The 19,139-nt window shown below is 40.4% G+C and overlaps 1 protein-coding gene across 3 annotated transcripts in view; it reads left to right on the forward strand.

Moving 5' to 3' along the window:
* The window catches only part of CACNA1D (calcium voltage-gated channel subunit alpha1 D), a 365,621-nt gene that overhangs the window by 258,756 nt on the left and 87,726 nt on the right, over nt 1-19,139 (forward strand). For 2 of the 3 annotated variants that reach the window (XM_054975339.1, XM_054975340.1), the window contains exons 30-32: nt 8,534-8,662; nt 11,228-11,293; nt 14,481-14,572. In XM_054975339.1, the coding sequence (XP_054831314.1) occupies nt 8,534-8,662; nt 11,228-11,293; nt 14,481-14,572 (287 nt within the window). Of the gene's footprint in view, nt 1-523; nt 538-7,899; nt 7,909-8,533; nt 8,663-11,227; nt 11,294-14,480; nt 14,573-19,139 lie in introns of all 3 variants that reach the window. The other variant, XM_054975338.1, reaches the window with a different exon arrangement.

Genomic DNA, 19,139 nt, shown 5'->3' on the forward strand with positions numbered 1-19,139 from the left:
TTCAAGCTATTGTGGTTTGTATGGCTAAGAATAATTTGAAAATCACCCCTTCCCTAAAGTGCCTGCCCTCGATTATGATTTATTTCTACTTTATTTATAGTCTTTTCTTTTTTGCTGAGATGCAAGGCAGTTTATAAAGTGTAGTAATGTAGTAGGAACAGTATAAGTCATATAATTTACCTTGTAATGAGACTGGAATGCAAAGAAAATGATGCAATAAAATCTTCATATAAGACATAACAAAAATGCAAACACTGGATTGCTGAAATTTGAAAACAATGCGGTAAAAACAAATACGTTCAACAAACAATGCCATAGACTACAGCCCTTACATAGCAAGGCCATCCAAAGACAAGGTTTCTACATATTTAGAAATATGAAGAATATGGTATATTTCTTTAGAAATATGTAGTATACCTGGGTATTCCCCAAGTATATAGAAAAAAATGACTTTGTAAATTAATCAACAGAAAAGGGCGGGGGGACCCAAATAGCTAGAAGAGGATAAAATTCGAACCAGAAGCCACAGAATGTTCAGTGTGAGCGTATGGATAATGATATTAAGGTGCTTTCCAGGATTACACATACTTGGTTCAGGGATTTTATGAAACTACATTCTCTGTACATGCTGAAAAATAAGACCTCTGTCTAGGCCTATGTCTTTATTGCATGTGGTCACCTTCAAGTTCCTTAACTATCAAATGAAATACAAATGGAGGATATCTTTCAACAAACATAAGGTGCCTTATCTGATGATTAATTGTGAATATAGTCACTTTTTTCAGTTGTACAGAATACAATAATTAGGTATAGTACCTCATTCAGGTCATTGACCAATAGAGAAATATAAGCAAACAATAGGACAAATGCAAGTTTCTTTTCCAAATTTGTGTGCCCTTCTAATTAGCAAGAATTGTGAATAAAATTTGAAAGCTCTCATTGGCCTCTTCCCGATGGTGTGACCTTTACATCGAGCTTTCTGCATATTCAATTGCTTTATTCATCAGGTTGGATCTGCTTTATTCATTGATTCTGGCCCCATATTGCTTTGATTCTTTAATTCTACACTTTGAGAGAATTGAACAAAAGTGGTGTCTGTTTTTTATTTCTGCACTAGAAAAATGCCCCGATTCTGCTGTGGGCTTTGGGGACTCGTCAGTTTCCTCACGGGATTGGCTGAGGATGGGTCAGTTTCCCCAGTTGATTGCTGAGGACGCTTACAAGAGTGGGGAGTTTTTTGTCTTTTTTTAATGGCACCGACATTGCAACGTTGCAATTTTGCTATTTAATATTTTTTAATTTTGAAAAAAAAATGATTGGTTGCTGTTCGACCATTCAAGATGCAGAAGAATAAAGGGAGGGCAAAAGGCAAGGCCAGGGTCGGGCCGCACACCAAAGAAAGTATTCTGCGCTTCAAAAAAGCTCTGGTTTGACTTTGTTGTAAAAACAAAACACCAGGGTATGTGTGCAGGAAGAAAAGCTGCAGAAAAGCCGGGGAAAGATCGATTCTGCAGCAGCTGCAGCCTTTTTTCCATATGGAAAGCAAAAACGTCTGGGAATCAGTTTGGAGACTGAATCAGGGTATTTTGACTCTGCATGTAGAAGTCTGGAGAGAAATTGAAGCAGTATGAGGCCAGAACCAATGAAAAAGTGCCATGACATGAGTAAAAGACCATTAAGTAATAGTATGAACTGCATCCTTGACTTGTAAATGAGAATGAGAATGAAGATGCAGACTTGCACCTGTGTGTGTGTGTGTGTGTTAGGCAGCAAACATGCAGAATTGTTGCCTAAGCCTTTTCTGAAGCTTATGTTTATTAAATAAAATACTAAATCCCAAGATCATATTAACAGTTCATATATGTACTTTTAAGGCTTCCTTGTCTACATAGTTATGAACAAGTATGTATCATACATGTTCTCATTACTAGGGGGTGACTTCAGAGAATAGCCTATAAGGCAAACCTGCTGTGCACCTAAACCTTCCGCACCCCCAAGAAGAGTTATATGGGGAGGAAGCTTACCTTATTAGATGCTATCCTGCTGGGAATGCTGACTCTACTCGGCTTGTCAGGCCCTGGGTGTTGACCTCACACAGGTCCATTCCAGACAAAAACAGGGAGAGGCTGACGCCTCTCAACTCCCTCTCCCACATCTCCTTTGACTACCAGCTGCTAGTGTTTATAATTTTTTAAGATGGAAGTCCGTTTTAGTTTAATGACAAAGAAATGAATGTTGACAGGAAGAGGCTGAGGAAAAATCCTTCTTTTAAACAGAATTTCTTTTATAAGCACCTGCTGCTCAGGAGAAACATTCATATATATGTGCATGTCTTTTAGGGCAGTGATTTCCCCATTTTGTATTATCTTGCTCTTTCTGCATTGTTTTGTACTTTTATAATTTCCTTTTTATGCATTATTTGACATATCAGGTGATTTTTGTGTGCATTGTTTCTAATTTTTGGAATCTTAATTGTATTGTTAATTGGATGTCCTGTGCTATTCAGTTGCATTGTTTTACACTATGTAATCTGTCTTGAGTCTCAGTGAGAAAGGTGGGCTATAAAGTAAGTAAATTTTATTTTATTCCTCCAAGGACTTCAAACCCAGTGTAGATAGTTCTCTTAACCTGCATTTTATTCTCACAGCAACCTTGTAATTTAGGTTAGGCTAAATGAGAGAGAAAGTGGTCCCATGTTATTCAGTAAGCATCATGGATGAGTGAGAATTTGGGCTCAGTCTCTGCATTCCTCATCCAGTAGTGTGACCACTATGCCAAACTAGCTGTTCTAATAGGGCATGGGAACTGATACTGGATTATAACATCATCCACCATTGATTAGTATGCTGTTGTTCGTGTATTTTAGAAAATAACAAACCAGTGTGTGTTCAAATATTGGTAACCAGCGATGGTTGATGTCTCTAGATTTGATGGTAATTGCAATATGTGAAGCATTTAGAAGAGTCAAAATTTATTTTCAGATGACTGACAACACTAGTTTTCTGTTTTAGTGATACTTCTTTTTGCTCTCAACTGTGTTTTATGTTCTGTAAGAACAGTTATATAACAAATGTTCTAATATGTTCTTGTCTGAGATCAAAATTTCACCGTTCCTTTCCAGCTCTTCTAAAGCTAGCGATACACATGTATAGCAACAACGGGCTCTCCTCTCTTCTTTCACTGTACCATGGTGATACAAGGGCAGCATTTCACAAAATGTTTCCTTTGACAAATGTTCCAATTTAGTCAGCAAAGCATGCAAATTACTTTAAGTAAATTTCTCCCTCCCCCTTAAATCCATCAATTCCACTCTATTCTGTAAGTCATCTTTCTTTTTTTTTTTTTTTTTTTTTTAAAAAAGTCAAATATATATATTTTTATTTCAATTATTAACAAAACTGTTTACAATATGAAATACAACATGGGTAAATTGTTAAAAACTACATAACAGAGAAGGGTAAAACATGGAAAGACAAATTCAAGTTGAATGATCTGATATATTTTGGATTATAGATTCAGGATTGTTTGGTATATTTTATTGGGAGGATATAGATTTTCTTTAGAAATGTATTCAAAAAAAGGGAACCATTTTTCCATAAAATTTGTTGTTTGGGGGAAATTTTCAGCTTGATAGATTCCATCATTGATTTTTTCAAATAAAAAATGGTCCCATATTTTAGAATACCAACTGGTAATTGTTGGTACAATATGTGATTTCCATTTTAAAGCAATTAAATTTTTTGCTGCCATTAAGAAGACATTGATGAGGTCTCGTCGAATTGGTGGGATCTCTATATCATCCCATTGATTCAGAAATATCAGCTCAGGTTTCTTTGGTATTTTGTAGCCAGTTAACAAAAAGATTTGGTGCAAGATTGTATTCCAGAATTCTTCTATGTAATGACATTTCCACCAGCAATGTATATATGATCCTGTATCCCCACATCCTTTCCAACATAAAGATGAACTGTGAGAATAAATAGCTGCTAATTTTTTGGGTGTAAGATACCATCTTGTTAATATCTTATAGGACTGTAGTTTAATACTAATTGTTGATGAATTAAATATTTTAGAGGACCATAATATTTCCCATTGTTCTTTTGATAATATTTTGTCACAGTCTTGGTGCCATTTTGACTGATATGTTAAGGTTTTAAGTTTAAGGTTTTGTAGCAAAATATTATAAATTTTGGAGATTACTCCTTTATTTGAAAGGCCTTTCCTATCTATAATTTGTTCAAATGCAGTCTTTGGTTGTAAGTCATCTTTCTGTTGGTGATAGAAAGTGCCGTCAAGTCGCAGCTGATAAATGGCAACCCCTTACTGGGGTTTTCAGGGCAAGAGACTAATAGAGGTAGTTTGCCATTGCCTTTCTCTTCATAGAGACCCTGGTCTTCTCATGTAGTCTCCTATTACTAAGACCAAACTTGCTTATCTTCCAAGATCTGATGAGATGAGGCTAGCCTGGGCTATCCAGGTCAGGGCATCCTTCCATTAATCTACTTAAAAATATTACACCATGGCTAAAATAACTAAAAGCCTTCCATACAACCTGGCACCAGTACCCCAACATTATGTCCCATACATAGTTTATGAAGGGTAGCCTATATTCTAATGTTACTGTTTGTATGTGCTTTTAAGCAAAAGTATTAACAAAATATTACTCATATCTGGTGGATTTCTCACTTCCCTCCCTTCCAGAAGAAATCATTGTTCCACACAATCTACAAGCCAATAATGTAACACACACAAATAGTATAAATTCTGCTAAGCAGGTGAGGCATAATCCAGTCCAGCATACATGCAGTAGCTACATGTAGAAGTTGCCATAGATTCCCTACCCTACTACCTGCTGTTAAAGGGAAGGGGAAGTCCATGTGCACGTCATGTAGATCTATCCTGTTCTTTACTTCTGTTCAATAAAAGTTATTTGTGCTGCACAACCTAATTGTACTGAGCTTCAAGGAATGTTGAAGGAACATACACACAGACCATTATGTTGCCTTCTAGCGGGCAGTCCTCAATCGAGCCTGTAAGGAATCTTGCAGTAGATGTATTTTGCCCTTGGTTTTGCTTCATGATAAAACATAATCATTGCAGTATATTCACTGCATTGTTTAATGCAAACATCACTTTAGGTTGACAAAAGTGTGATGCAACATTTGTTGACATAATGCATTATGAACACACAGAGGAGAATATCCTCACTTTCCTCTTACTTGTTGCCAAATAAGGCTTAATCCACATAATATCCAACTCTAATTGAATTGAAATCTACATCATTCTGTTATGTGTCCCCCACTTCCTAGAGGAGTGAAAAGTTTCAGAGGTCGTGCTAATGAATTTATTGTCTTTTGAGTGAGAGAATACTGGAGGCATAGAGCATTGTAGGGCAGCAAGTTAGCTACTTAGCTTCAGAACTCCCAGGGTGCGCAGCTACCAGCAAACTCGCATTGCTTCTGGTTCTCACATTCTGCTAAACCCTGGTCTTGGATCCCCATCTCTGAAGCTGAGTTGTCCATTCTGAGGATCATCCACTATTATTAACATTCATTTTGTAAAATCCAGGACTGTAATCACAGTGTCTCACAATACCAACTTCTTTCCAGAGGTGGTCTGGGCATGCAGGCAGTATAAAGGAGGAAGTTATTAATCCCTGAGACAGATAGATTCTTCCTGTCCTCCCCCCCACCCCCCATAACTTGCAGGGTTCTGGATTAGTCCCAAAGGAAGGTCCTGCCTATGAGGTACAGCAGCTCTAAGAACGCTATCCTGCTTACGAAAGGATTTTAATGGAATCTAAGCTGTGACCATGCTCACCCAGTCTTTTCAGATCTTGGAAGTTAAGCAGGGTTAGTCCTGGTTAGTACTTGAATGAGGGGTCACCAAGGAAGTCCAGGATCTGAATGCAAGCCCATTCTGAATGTCTTTTGTCTCAAAAACCCTACAGAGTAACCACAAGTCAGCTGCAACTTGACAGCCAAAAAAAGGGTATCTGTAAAGATTTTCCCTTAGTCATAGCTCCAGGTTCTAGTCATTCACCTAAAAGTAACTCAGTACCAGCATGGAATGCACTTGTTCTAGCTTCAGCTCTTAAATACTGATTTCCCAGAATCTTTCCCAAGCCAGCTTTTTACTTTCCCCATTACTAGCAAGCTCAGGCCTCTTTTAACAAGCTTTGACTTCTAAAGCCAAACTGGTTTTTTAAAAAAGATTTCACACACTATGGTAAATTGCTGTCCTCCCCCAGTTAATGAAGCCTTAAGCTGTTTTTTCAAAACCCATTTTGGTCCAAGTGGTTTTTGTGTGTGTGTGCGTGCGTGCATGCGCATGCATGCATGTGTGCTGGTAAGTCATGGCAGACTGTCAATTGAAATGTCTGTCACACTTTTTAAGGTGCCACCTCCTTTTCTCTATGGCTGTTTTTCTTCAGTGGTAGAAATTTTTCCACGCAATTACAAATGACAAATCAGTAACTATATTCTATACACAGAGAGTGTTTTGCAGTCTTTCTCCTGAGAAGGAAATAAACATGTCATCAAATGGCAAGTTGAATGGGGCAAGGGGAAATCCTTGACCTTTTAGCAATATGGAGTGAAGAAAATGTCTCGGAGTTTACACTCAAACCACACTGTGGTATGAAAAGTAAATAGCAGTTTACAGCACAAAAAAGTTTTGTCTGAAATCACCATTCCCACCTCACATCAGATAAATACGAAACCGTAACAGATTTTTAAAAAACCAGGATAACTTCTCATCAATGTTGTGGACTTTCTCAGCCATCTCTCAACGAGGGGGTTTGGATCTACTTTGACACCTTATATTAGCTGATCAAACGAGACTTTCACCTCCTTCTGCACAATGTTCCAGGCGTTTCTTCAAACTTGAAATAAAGATCCTCATAAACCTACTGCCACAAAGCCTTTCTTCATGAAATCTCCGTGGGGAAGCCTTCATTTTTTGCAGTCTTAGCAGATGGTACTTCTTTCAGGAGCACCAGTAGTGGGTCTGTCTTGTCTGATTTATCAGCTCTGAATTTTTTTCTTAAGGAAAACTAGCACTAGTGTTACATGCTTGCTCAGTGGTGTGAAAAACGCAGGACAGCATTGCCAGGTTCAGCTTCCTCAGATGAGAGAACACTACTTTATATGAATTGCTCTACTTACAGATATAAAAGTGAAGCATAAATGGATACAGGCAGTTATGGAAGACAACAGATTGTCTACCCTTCATCAGATCCCCTGAGAGAAACTTTGCACCCAAAGTCTTTCACCTTCACTCAGTTCACAGCATTTTGTATTCCCTGCTGTCTGCCAACTGCAAAGCTGCTGTTTCTTGTACATAATTTGCATTAATCTCAGATTCTGTCTCTGCATGTGCATTGCTAATTCAAGGAACCATCATCAGTGACTAAGAATATTAGGTATCGCTTTAGGCAAAACCATAGTGATAGTCACATTCACAGTGATCAGACATCAAATTCACAATATTCAGTTCAGAGTAATGGCCTTCCGTTTTTCCAGATGGGCCACCTTTAATGCTGGATTGCAACATGGAGCCTATTTTTTTTAATCTGAGGTATAATTTTCCCACTTTAATATAATCATACATTTGTCCTGTTCTGTCTCTGTCTTTTCTCCTTCTCTTTCATCATAAAGTATTGTGGGGTTGCTGCAGCATACATCAGGTTCTGAGCTAGTTAGGGACTGCAGCCTGTCAGTTGAAGATCCATGGTTTAGGGGGTAACCCTAAGAAGACCTACTCAGAAATAAGTCCTATTTTAATCCAGTGGGGCTTACTCCCAGGAAAGTGGTTTTAGGACTGCAGCCTTACAGAGGAGCCTATATTTTAGTAAAACACAAAAATAGAACCTAATTTATTTAAGCATGTAACCTTCAGCCCAGTTTAGTAAAAAATATAAACAGTAATGATAATGGCATGTTAAGGAAATTTTTCACCTGAGCAGTGTCAGACTTGTTCTAAACTGTTCTTGTTCCCTCTTTATGGTCAAGTTGAATTATTTTTAAAGTTCTTTGATTTGATTTTAACACCTAATGTTCTTAATTTTTTAAAGCCAAAGCCAACTGAAACTGTCACAACTGATGAGTCTGGGGTAAGATTAGTAAACTGACCCCACTGGTTGTACCTCTACTTGAGTTTATTCTTTTACCATGTCTTTTATCTCCACCGTTTTTTCTGTACTTTTCATAATTGTCTTACTAGAAAAATGTATGCAGTGATTTGGTTTGTTGTCAATGTACCTATCAAACTCTACTCCAGACAAACCCAACATGACCCTATTAACAAGCTGGAAAACTTGGAAATGCATGTGATATGTAAAGCATTTCTACAGGTCCCGTGTGCTAGCATGTAATTTTTCCTGTCATATCATGCTTCTAAAGTTGAGAAGGCCCAGAGAGACATTTTCAAATCTTACCTCTTTCACCTTTGCATTTGTTTGTGGCTTTCTTTTCCTGAAAATATTGCACATTCTGCATTTTATTTTGTTTGATTTCTCCATAATACCCTTTAGAACAATGAAGACAGTGCTAGAATCTCCATTACCTTTTTCCGCCTTTTCCGAGTGATGCGTCTGGTGAAGCTCCTCAGCAGGGGTGAAGGAATAAGAACGCTTTTGTGGACTTTTATTAAGTCATTTCAGGTGAGTGTTGCAGTTAAAACATTGCTTTTTTTGTTTGGTGCAATCCAGAATGAATAACAATAACCCTGATTCAGCCCTGATTCATGTACAAAGTTAGAATGTACTGTCTTTTTGTTAAATATAGCTACGATTCAGGCCGGATTGATATTGCAAGAACAAAACATCTTTCCTTTATTTGTCAAGGGTCAAGGTGAGCAGGTGATCACTGATGAAGGAAAAGTGCTCACCAGATGTTTAGAGCCATGCATGTGTTTCATATTGATTGCAATGATGCCTTTAAGGAAGCGTGCTAAGCAGGATTTTCTTCTATTCAGAAGAAAATCCTATTGTATTCAGTGGGGCTTACTCCTAGGAAACTATTCATATGATTGCAACCTAAATTTCTCAAACATACAATTAACTGTTTGATTCAGCAAGATTCCCCACTTCAAACATTATACTGGTCACAAGAGTACATCATTTGCATGAAGAGTTATAGAAAAAGTTATATAATTTCTGAATAATTTCTTACAGGAAGTTTATTTCTTTTGTGTCACCTTACACATTATTCAAAATATTTATTTACTTCATTTCTTTCCAATGGGGACCTAAAGTGGTTTACATTCTCCTCCTCTCCATTCCGTCCTCACAACAATCCTGTTGAGAGTGTGTGACTGGCCCAAGGTCACCCAGGAAGCTTCCATGGCAGAGTAGGAATTAGATCCTGGGTCTCCCAGATCCTAGTTTCACATTCTAACCACTGTACCACACTGGCTTCCCAAAATATTCTGGCCGCTCCTTATCCTGTTACATCCCGACTCTCCACTTGACCTTTCAAGTCATTAATTGCCATGTGTCATTGTTGCCCCTTATCTACAGAGTAAAAGAACTAGTGTGAAAGGAACATCATGGGCACATTAGCCTAACATTTATGGTGTCCAGTATGTAAAACTGTAAGTTTCTGTGCAGATTTTATGACAGACAGATTGAGGCATATCTTAACTTGAAGTTTCCATGCCTTTAAAAATATGATTGAATTTGTAAGTGCTTTAGCTCTTGAAAGTTAAGAGGGTTTGGATCCTAATATACTGTGGCTTGGATTTTGATGGGTGGAAGGATTTTTCCTGTCCCTCAGAAGCAGCATTTCAGGGGGTATTTTAGACTGTAGCGGGAGGGGGGAGGCAAGAAAGCCACAATCTGCTGGCAGAAATCTTTCTACCAGACAAAATGCTTGGCTGGATGCAAGCCAGTATTTTTTTTGAAGTTCTTATTAATTCTCATAACAATTTAGTTAGGATGGTCTTCATTTCACCCATTATTACATATAGGGTGAATGTAGCTTAAGGCTACTGAGCATGGCTAGTGATCATAGTTTCCTTTGCTACAATTTGTCTCCATGGGTGGCATTACTATTAATAATTACTATTAATAAGTCACAGCAATTATATTTTAAAAATGATTAAAAGGCATTTGAAAATGTCAGCCTCTGGCATGAGAGATTTAAACCTTCACCATATGCTTGAGTGATATGTCATATTTTATTGTTAATTCTCCTCTCTAAACTTCCTTGATGCTTGATAAAGGTGAATTGGAGATGTGAGCTGTGATTGCAATCAGCAGTGCTGATGCCAATGTGATCTAAAAGGTCCCGCATGTTGCTGATGTAATCTCTAGAAGTTTTACATAAAGCTAAAGATTTTTAACATCATTAGGAAGTGGTCAAAACTTTCCCATCTGCTCTTCACTTCAGTATACTGAATTAAAACTAGGTTACAAATTCTTGTGTTCTGAAATGCAAAGTACTGATACCAACTTTTGAAACAGCTGGTAAAAAAAATTAAAAAGGAACCTAACTCAGTGATAGAACATTTGACTGCAGATTAAGTGGTCCCTCCTAGTTCTGTTCTCCTTCTCCTCTCAGAGGCATCTCTACCGCTCAGGAGGCCGGTTCCTTTGAGTTTGACCCCACCCAGGGATAGCATCCCACCCATAATGATGTAATGGAGTGATCAAGGTGATGTGTTGTTGTGTTCTTGAATTGTTCGAATGCCATCTTTGCCATTCCCTTAAATGAGAGGAGACTCTTCCAGAGAGTTCTGCTGACAGAAGAATTTCTGTCAGTAGGGTGTTGCTGCCTCGCCTCTTTCCTCCTCCTGCTGTCTAAAATCCCCTCCCCCATGCTCAGGGGGTTCCTGGGGGCTTCCTGTCAGTGGAAGCACTCTGCTGGAATTTAAGCCATAGATTACTGGTAAAGCACATGCTTTACATGTAGAAAGTCCCATGTTCATTTCCTCGCATATCCACCTAAGAGGCAACAATGCAGGGAAAGGACCTCTGAGATACCTGCCCATCAGAGTAGGCAGCGCTGAGCTACACAGACCAATGGCCTCGTTCAGTACAAGGCAAGTTTAATATGTTCAGGGCTTTTTAACAAAAATACAGGTATCAGCTCCCAATCCACTTACTGAAGACAATTCAAATAATTTGCTGTGACAATAAATGTGTCGGTAAAATGAATGTATAATGGACTCAAAAAGAGGCACAAGCTATCATCACTTTAAAAAATAATCTGTTTTTCCTCCATAGGCTCTGCCGTATGTAGCCCTTCTGATAGCCATGTTGTTTTTCATCTATGCGGTTATTGGGATGCAGGTAATTTACAATTATTTTCTTTTAAAATACTAATACATTTTATTTTTTATGCCAACTCCCTTTCTTAAACATATCTTCAGCCAAGCTGAAACACATCTTTTTTAACCAGGCTTTTAATTCGGAGTTTTATCTTACCAGGGGTTTGAAACATGTCTTTTTAATTAGGGGTTTTATCTTACCAGGTTTTTGAATGGCCTGCTTCTGTTTTAGGAATAGTTTTTTATGCTATTTAAATCCAATGGTTTTTGTGGCTTGGTTTTATATTGTGATGTTGCTAAAACAGTTGTGAGATTGGTGCCTCCTAGGTGCTTCTCCTGAAGCATGGAGAAGCAGCTTTGGCTGTTTTCTCACTCAGACTGCCCAATGGAGCCATTATTGGCTCCTCTGAGTAACGTGATTTTTGCTATGGAGCCAACAGTGGCTCCATGGGCTGGTTTACAGAGGCAGTTCTGTTCACGTTACAGTCCTGTGGTGTTTGTCTTTATATTGTTTACCTTACTGTGTTGTCATAGTTTAACGTTGTGTGCTGGTTTGAATGCTGTGATAAAGCAGCATATAAAATTTTAATCAGTAGGTTTTATTAATGAACTAATAATTGACTCTCAGTTTGCTATGTAAAAGTTTTGAAAGCCATAAGCTAGTAGTATCTCTGTTGGTCTTTATTATATTTGCCTTAACAATAAACCTTTATGGTTGTGGGCTGTTGTTGCTGCCTATGGCTGAGGGCAGGGATCGAGCCAGGGGCATGGTAACAAACTGAGACCCACTCGTTGACTGGAGTAAAAAATAGGCCACAACATTATTAACAACAGCAACAAGGAGTAGTGAGCCAGAGCCGAAGTGGGGGGGGGGCAGCAGGGCCAGCAGCAGAATAAATACCCGGCTGCCGGACCTGAGTGCAAACTGCGGAGCTGAGGTCCGCAGCTAGGCCCAGCCCCCATACAGTTCCTTCCCAGGCCACCTGTGATTGGTCAGCCTGGGATTTGAATTTGATTGGCCAAGGGCCCACCCAGAGCACGCCAGGCAAGCCCTCAACATGGCGGCCATCATGCCCTGATTTTCCCCTCCCGCCGGCAGCAACCAGGCCCCCCCGGTAGGTCTGGTGGCCTCCATTTACCATTTTACAGGTGTCCAAACTCAGGGACATGCTCTTTTCAAACTGAACACTGATTTCTCTTTGTTTTGAGGAACTGGTATTGCAAAACCAAAACATTAACATTCTGGTTGACCATGAAGTTCTTTACTGCCTGATCTTCTGTTGTTTCCTTGAATCTCTTATCAGTGCCAGTTGCTGCAGCTCAGGTGTCATCTACTGCTTCCAGGAGGCATCTGGCTAGTCATTCGTAGAAACAGGATATTAGAGAAGATGGATTCTTTTTTTTTTTAATATATTTTTTTTATTTTTAATATCTAACATAGAAGACTACAAAGGACTACAGAGATATAGGGGGGAAAAGGGGGAACTGGGGAAAAGGGAAGAGCAACATATAAACAAAAAACACTACTCTACATGTCTTGTATTCCCTTCATGCTGCATTTTTTCTTTAAAGTTAACTTTCTAATATGCTATCAGATTGGTAGATCTTATACAGTACAGACTATATTCAGGATCAGGTCTTTTCCCCCGCCCCCCCCGCGTCTCGGTCTGAGTTCTCTCTGCACAGCTACAGCAGCTGCGCTCATTCTCTCCTCCCCCCCACTTTCCCCTTCAGACTTTGAACTTTCTTCTTGCTGAAACTCCTGATGGTTGAACAAAAAGTCTGTCAGCTGTACTTCCGATGTAATCTTGTAGGTTTGATCCTTATATCTGAACCAAACGCCTTCCGGAAACAACCATTTGTATTTTACATCACATTTCCTCAGGAAAGCCGCAAGTCCTTTGTACTTAAATCTTCTTTTATGAGCCAGAAATGGAACATCCTTCAATATTTTAACCTTGTTGCCCAAATAGTCCAAGTCCGCATTATACGGATTATATAAGATGGTGTCCCGAGTCTTCTTAGATGAAAAGTCAATAATAATCTCGCGAGGCAGCTGACGCTTCATTACATACTTTGAAGATGTCCGACGGACTTCCAAAATATCGCTTTTTAACTCTTCTTTAGTTGCCTTTGCGAATGCCGCCAAAAGTCCCGACACCAAATCTTTTAAATTTTCACTTTGCTCCTCTTTTACATTTTGAAGACGCAGTACCGTTTGGGCATGGTCCACTTGCAATCCTATTATTTCATTCTCCAAGAGCTTCACTTCTTTACTTGTTGCTTTCATGAGTACTACGTTTTCGCGTGCAGACTGCTCTGCTCGAGACGCTGTTTCTGTAATGGTTTTCACTTCGCTTTCCACTGAATCAACCTTTTGCCCCATTTCGTTTATCCTCGCTACAAAAGGCTGCACAGCTTCAAAGACTGCTCGTCTGACCGTCTCTTCCAAAGTTTCCCCCTTCCCCTGTAACATTGCCATCACCGATTTTCTCATTGCAGGGCTCTGCTTTCTCGTCGCCATTTTAGGGGGGGGGGGGCGCCAGCTAAGTTCCGAAACTCCGTGAAGGGGAAGAAATCCGCACCTTCTTAGCTTCAACTCCCACCAATCCTTCACATACGCTTAGAAATCAGAAGGGATTCGCTTACTTACAGGCTTTTACCTTAAATCTGCTTATTGCCGTTCTCCATGGCCCGGCTGCACACGATGTGCTGCGCAAGTCTGCCGGCCTCCGTCGGAGCAAACGGGCAATTTACCCCCTGCATTGCTTTCAGGGGGTTCTTCCCGCTGTGCTCCGGACCCTGGCTCCCTCACTGGGAGTCCTGGGGGTTAACCCTCGCGAGTCAACCGCCCGGTCAGGCTGCTTGGACGTTTCCTCCCGGACCTGCGGAGAGGAGCGTCCGACATGGCCAGGAAAACGAAACCGAATCCAGAGAAGATGGATTCTTAATTTGATATATAGGACAGCATAGACCTGACCTAAGCAAGGTCAGCCTTGGTTAGTAATTGGATGGGAGACCTCTAACGAAGACCAGGGTTGCAGAGGCAGGCAATGGCAAACCATCTCTGATAGTCTCTTGCCATGAAAACTCCACCAGGAATCACCATAAATCAGCTGTGACTTGAGGGCACCACACACACAGGACTGCATATAATTGGAATTATGGTGGATTAAAATAAAATTGAGAAAATATTTCTTCTTTTTTAGGTGTTTGGCAAAGTTGCTTTGCGGGATGGTACTCAAATTAACCGGAACAACAACTTTCAAACTTTCCCCCAAGCGGTCCTCCTTCTTTTCCGGTAAATTTTAGTTATTCTTTATTTTTGTTATTGATATTGTAATAGCTTTTTAGCCTCTTGGCTAAGATCAAATGTAGTTTAATTAGTATGTTGTAAATGTCATTGTTTGTTCTAGTACATATTTTCAGATGCTACAGATATCTGATGAATTGACCAAGCACCTCGCTGTAGGTTGATCCACCAGGTGCACATAAACTAGGAACCTTCAAGTCTGTGTGCTGGTACCCCTTGTGAGCCACTTAAGGAGGCAAATGGAAGAAAAAAGGTGTATCATCCATCCAGATCCCAGTGTGGATCTACTGCCTGTCTTGGCCACTCCCTGCCCCCATCTTTGCTAAAAGGCTTGCATATTAGGCCTGGAACACTGGCTGTGTGATTTCTGCCTTACCAGTGTATAATCATGCCCCTCTCCTAGCTGTCTTTCTATTAGATACGCTTCCAGTCTGCTTACTTGCCATCCAGCTTGCTCATTTGAACACATTGCACACCAAATCAGATAAATGTATACAAAATGTGTATGAGATTGCTATAATGTATGACTGATCAATTTTCCTAGATTTGCCTTCTTATATGAATGATCTTCTGTACGTGTGCAAAGTAGAGGACATGAAAGGATGTTCTTGTTGTACTGGATGGCTTTCAAAATTCTGGCTATGATGTACAAATATAAAACCCATTCACTATGAAACCTTCTCAGACGCTGAAGTAAATGGGCCAACCTCTACTCATGTGGGGTGCTCTGGGTGCCTTGCAGCTGCTGTCCTGCAAGAGACTGGGGGCTCGCATCTGTATAAAGAATTAACTAGCACACTCCATTGGCTTGGTTCTTGTGGTATTATTAAGGGAACATCACTGAAAATTGAACCCTTTTGAATCTTAGCTGCATCAACAAATATTATTAATGTCATTGCTGACATTATTATTGCTATTATTATTAATAAAGAGTAGGGATGTACACCCCAAAAATATTCAGGTTTCTGTAATCTGTAATAATCCGAATTCCAAAGTGGCAAGCCGTTTCAGAATTTGGGTATTTAAATCGCTTTGGTATGCTCTGTAAAGTTTTGGGAGCACACCGAAGCTTTAAACTTCCCATCCTGCTGCCCCGTGGCTTTTTCCCCCGATGGTGAAGAAAGCAGTGTGGCGTTTGAAAGTGGTGCAAAAAAGGTGGCTTTAAGTTTCAAACCTTATTTCAGCTGAGATAAGCAGGGCAGGGTTTGAAAGCGCCCCTTTCTGTGTTGCTTGCAAGCGGCACAAAAAGGGATGCTTTAAGTTTCGCACCACTTGCTTAAGCTGATGCGAAAGAGGCCCCACCTCCCACCAGCTGAAGCAAGCAGTGTGGTGTTTGAAAGCACCCCTTTCCATGTTGCTTACAAGTGGCACAAAAAGGGTGGCTTTCAAACTTCCCACCCTGCTGCTATTTTCCCCTATGGGAAAGGGAGGAGGGAACTTATGGGAGGGGGAGGAGGGAACGCTCTTCCCCCTCCCATTGGGGGAAAAAGTGGCGGGACAGGAAGTTTGAAAGCAAGCAGCACTTTTCTGGCTGTTTACAAAGGTACTGTGGGCTGCTCCTGCTTGACCCGAAGCTTTCCGAAGTGATCCGAATTGCTTCAGAAAACTTTGATTCAGTATTTCCGAATTGCGCCAGCAATACTGGACCCAATTCAGGAATCCTGAATCTTTCTGAATCATGCCCAATTCGGGGGTTTGTCCCGAATTGGACTCCCAAATCACACATCCCTGATAAGGAGTATTTGCATCTCCCCAAAACACACTTCCAAAGCTTTATATTGCATCTAGAATAGGATAGTGATCTTTGTCTCCATCTACCCTAAAGACGATTGGTTATACATAAAACGAAACATTTTTGTAGTGTTACTCCAGACTATAGGAACAGCTCCTCCAGCAATATTGTCAATCTTTTGCAGCACACTCTTATCCCAGCAAAGAAATCTGTTATTTCATGAAGATTGTCCTTCTGTCCTACGAACTCTGCATTGATGATACAGTTCTGTGAAGGCCTTTTTTCACCATCTGCATCTGAAGGAGCACTTTCATCAAACCACAGAACAGAACTTGGACGGACAGGTGGCATCTTCCCAACACAACAATTCTCAGTCTATTGCTGACCAACTGCCACATTTCCAACCTTCCAATAGGCAATACATTGACCACTGATTACCACCTGCCCAATACTGCAGGAAGAAAGGCTCTACGTGGACCCCGTAATGCTTGCAGTGCCACATTAGATCTCTGCATAAAATGCTTTTGTTGCCAAGCCCAAACTGTTGTGATCAAGAGACATCATCTCCCTCAACACAATCTCACTCACACTGAAAGAAATGGAATTAGTAGCCTCAGGAACAATCCAGATGTCATAATTAAAGAAGCTGACAAAGGAGGAATGTCCGAGAGACCCAAAGACAAGTCTCTAATACTACTTTCTACAAACGACTAACCTCAGACCACACTCAGAAATACCAAAGAGAACGAAACAGGATTTTAAAGGAGTTATCCACACACATACAAGAACAAATCTACATGGACACAGCACAGGAACCTCAACCATGCACTTTCTATCTTCTGCTCAAAATCAACAAGCCTGGCAAACCAGGACATCCTATTGTTTCAGGCATAGGGACCATCGCTGTTAGGGTGCCTAGATTCATGGACTCCATTCTCAGACCCTATTCTCAATGCCCCCAGTTATGTGTGTGACACCACAGACTTCCAGAGAAAAATACAATCTGTTGACAGACTAACAGATAACAGTATTTTGACCACTACAGATATTGAGTATTTATACACCAACATTCTCCACGAAAATGGACTACATGCCATTAGGAATACCATCTCTTACAACAACACAGTTGACATCACTATTATGCTTTGCCAGTTTGTCCTCACCTGCAACTACTTCAGATTTGATGAAGATTTAGTCTTTCAGATCAACAACACAGCCATGGGCATTCTCATGGCACCACAATATTCCAACATTTTCAAAGCTAATTTGGAGCAATGCTTTCTCAGCTTCCACCTGCTAACACTCCTTCTGTATTTGAGATTTACTGATGATATTTTCATCATCTAGAGTGACACATAGGAAAGAAGCGCTGGAGGAATTTCACCAGGCCTTCAGGAACTTCCATCCCACCATCAACCTCATAATTAATTAATCCACGCAGGAAGTACATTTTCTAGATACCAGTGTGCAAATACATGATGGATGATTTAGAACCACCTTACACCAGAAACCAACAGATTGACAAACATATCTACAGCCTCCAGTCACCATCTTAAACACACTAAACAATCTATCATCTACAACCAAGCTCTGTGTTATAGCTGCATCTGCTCTAATCCCTCTGACAGAGATTCTCGCCTGCAGGATCTACAACATACATTTTTGGAACTACAGTACCCACCTAATGTAGTAAGGAAACAAATCGACAAAGCCAGAATGATACCAAGGGATAACCTGCTACAAGACAGGCTCAAATGAAACAACAATAGAACACCACTGGTGGTCACATTCAGCTCTCAGCTCAAACCAATTCAATGCATCAGAAGACATAAAAGGCAAACCGTATTGCTGATGACTCACTTTCTGTCCCCATGCAGGCACAGTATGCAGGTATACGAAGTAAGATGGGGGCAAAATGGTTTGCCTCCTCACCATCTCCTTGGGGCCTCCAGAGGCCTGGAAAGGCCCAGCATGGCTGCAGGAAGGTCTGGTGCTGTTCAGCGCTTCCAGAGGCCCACAAAGTCCTGGCCCAACAAGGGGAAGACCAGGCGAGGCAGCCCTCCTCTCCAGATCCTGTGCTCTACAGTGGGCCAATTTCAGCCGGTTTGAGGCCAAATTGGGCCCATTTGTGGCCGAAATCTGCCCGCTGTGGAGCGCAGGGGCACTCCTGGGGCTGACACACTGCCCTGGCAGTGTTCCTGCTCTCCATTTTCTAGAGCCTTTTTTAAAAAAATGGTCTCTGTTGCTAGTCATTAATGACTTGCAATCTATGCTGGACAATGATACTCTTCTCTCGCAGGCGTTGAGGGGCAAACATTTTCTTGCCCACAGAGAGCCCTTAAACAGTTTCTCACATATAACAACATACTACCCAACACTTACACATACTTTAGGACCAAGTCCTGCAACAATCAAGATGCCAACTCTGTCCCCATATTCACTTCGGCAGCATAAACGCTGGACCTAACAACACCAGTTATACCATTTTAGATTCATTCACTTGTTCAGCATCCAATATTATATATGCTATCAAGCATCAGGAAAGCCCTTCTACTCTTTACATTGGACAAATAGGTCAGTCCATACATAAAAGATTAAACGGAAATAAATCTGACATTAAAAATCACAATACTCCAAATTCTGAGGAGGAACATTTTAATCTTCCAGGACATTCCATTGCTAACCTAAAAGTGGCTGTCCTCAAACAGAGAAACTTCAAGGGGAGATTACAAGGGGAGATTGCTTAAATGGAGTTAATTCACAAATTCGGAACAATGACACCCTCCTCCCCTGGAACACCTTTACATCCTCACATTCTTCTTT

Source organism: Eublepharis macularius, chromosome 4 (assembly GCF_028583425.1).
Source record: "Eublepharis macularius isolate TG4126 chromosome 4, MPM_Emac_v1.0, whole genome shotgun sequence".
In the NCBI taxonomy this organism is placed as follows: domain Eukaryota; kingdom Metazoa; phylum Chordata; class Lepidosauria; order Squamata; family Eublepharidae; genus Eublepharis; species Eublepharis macularius.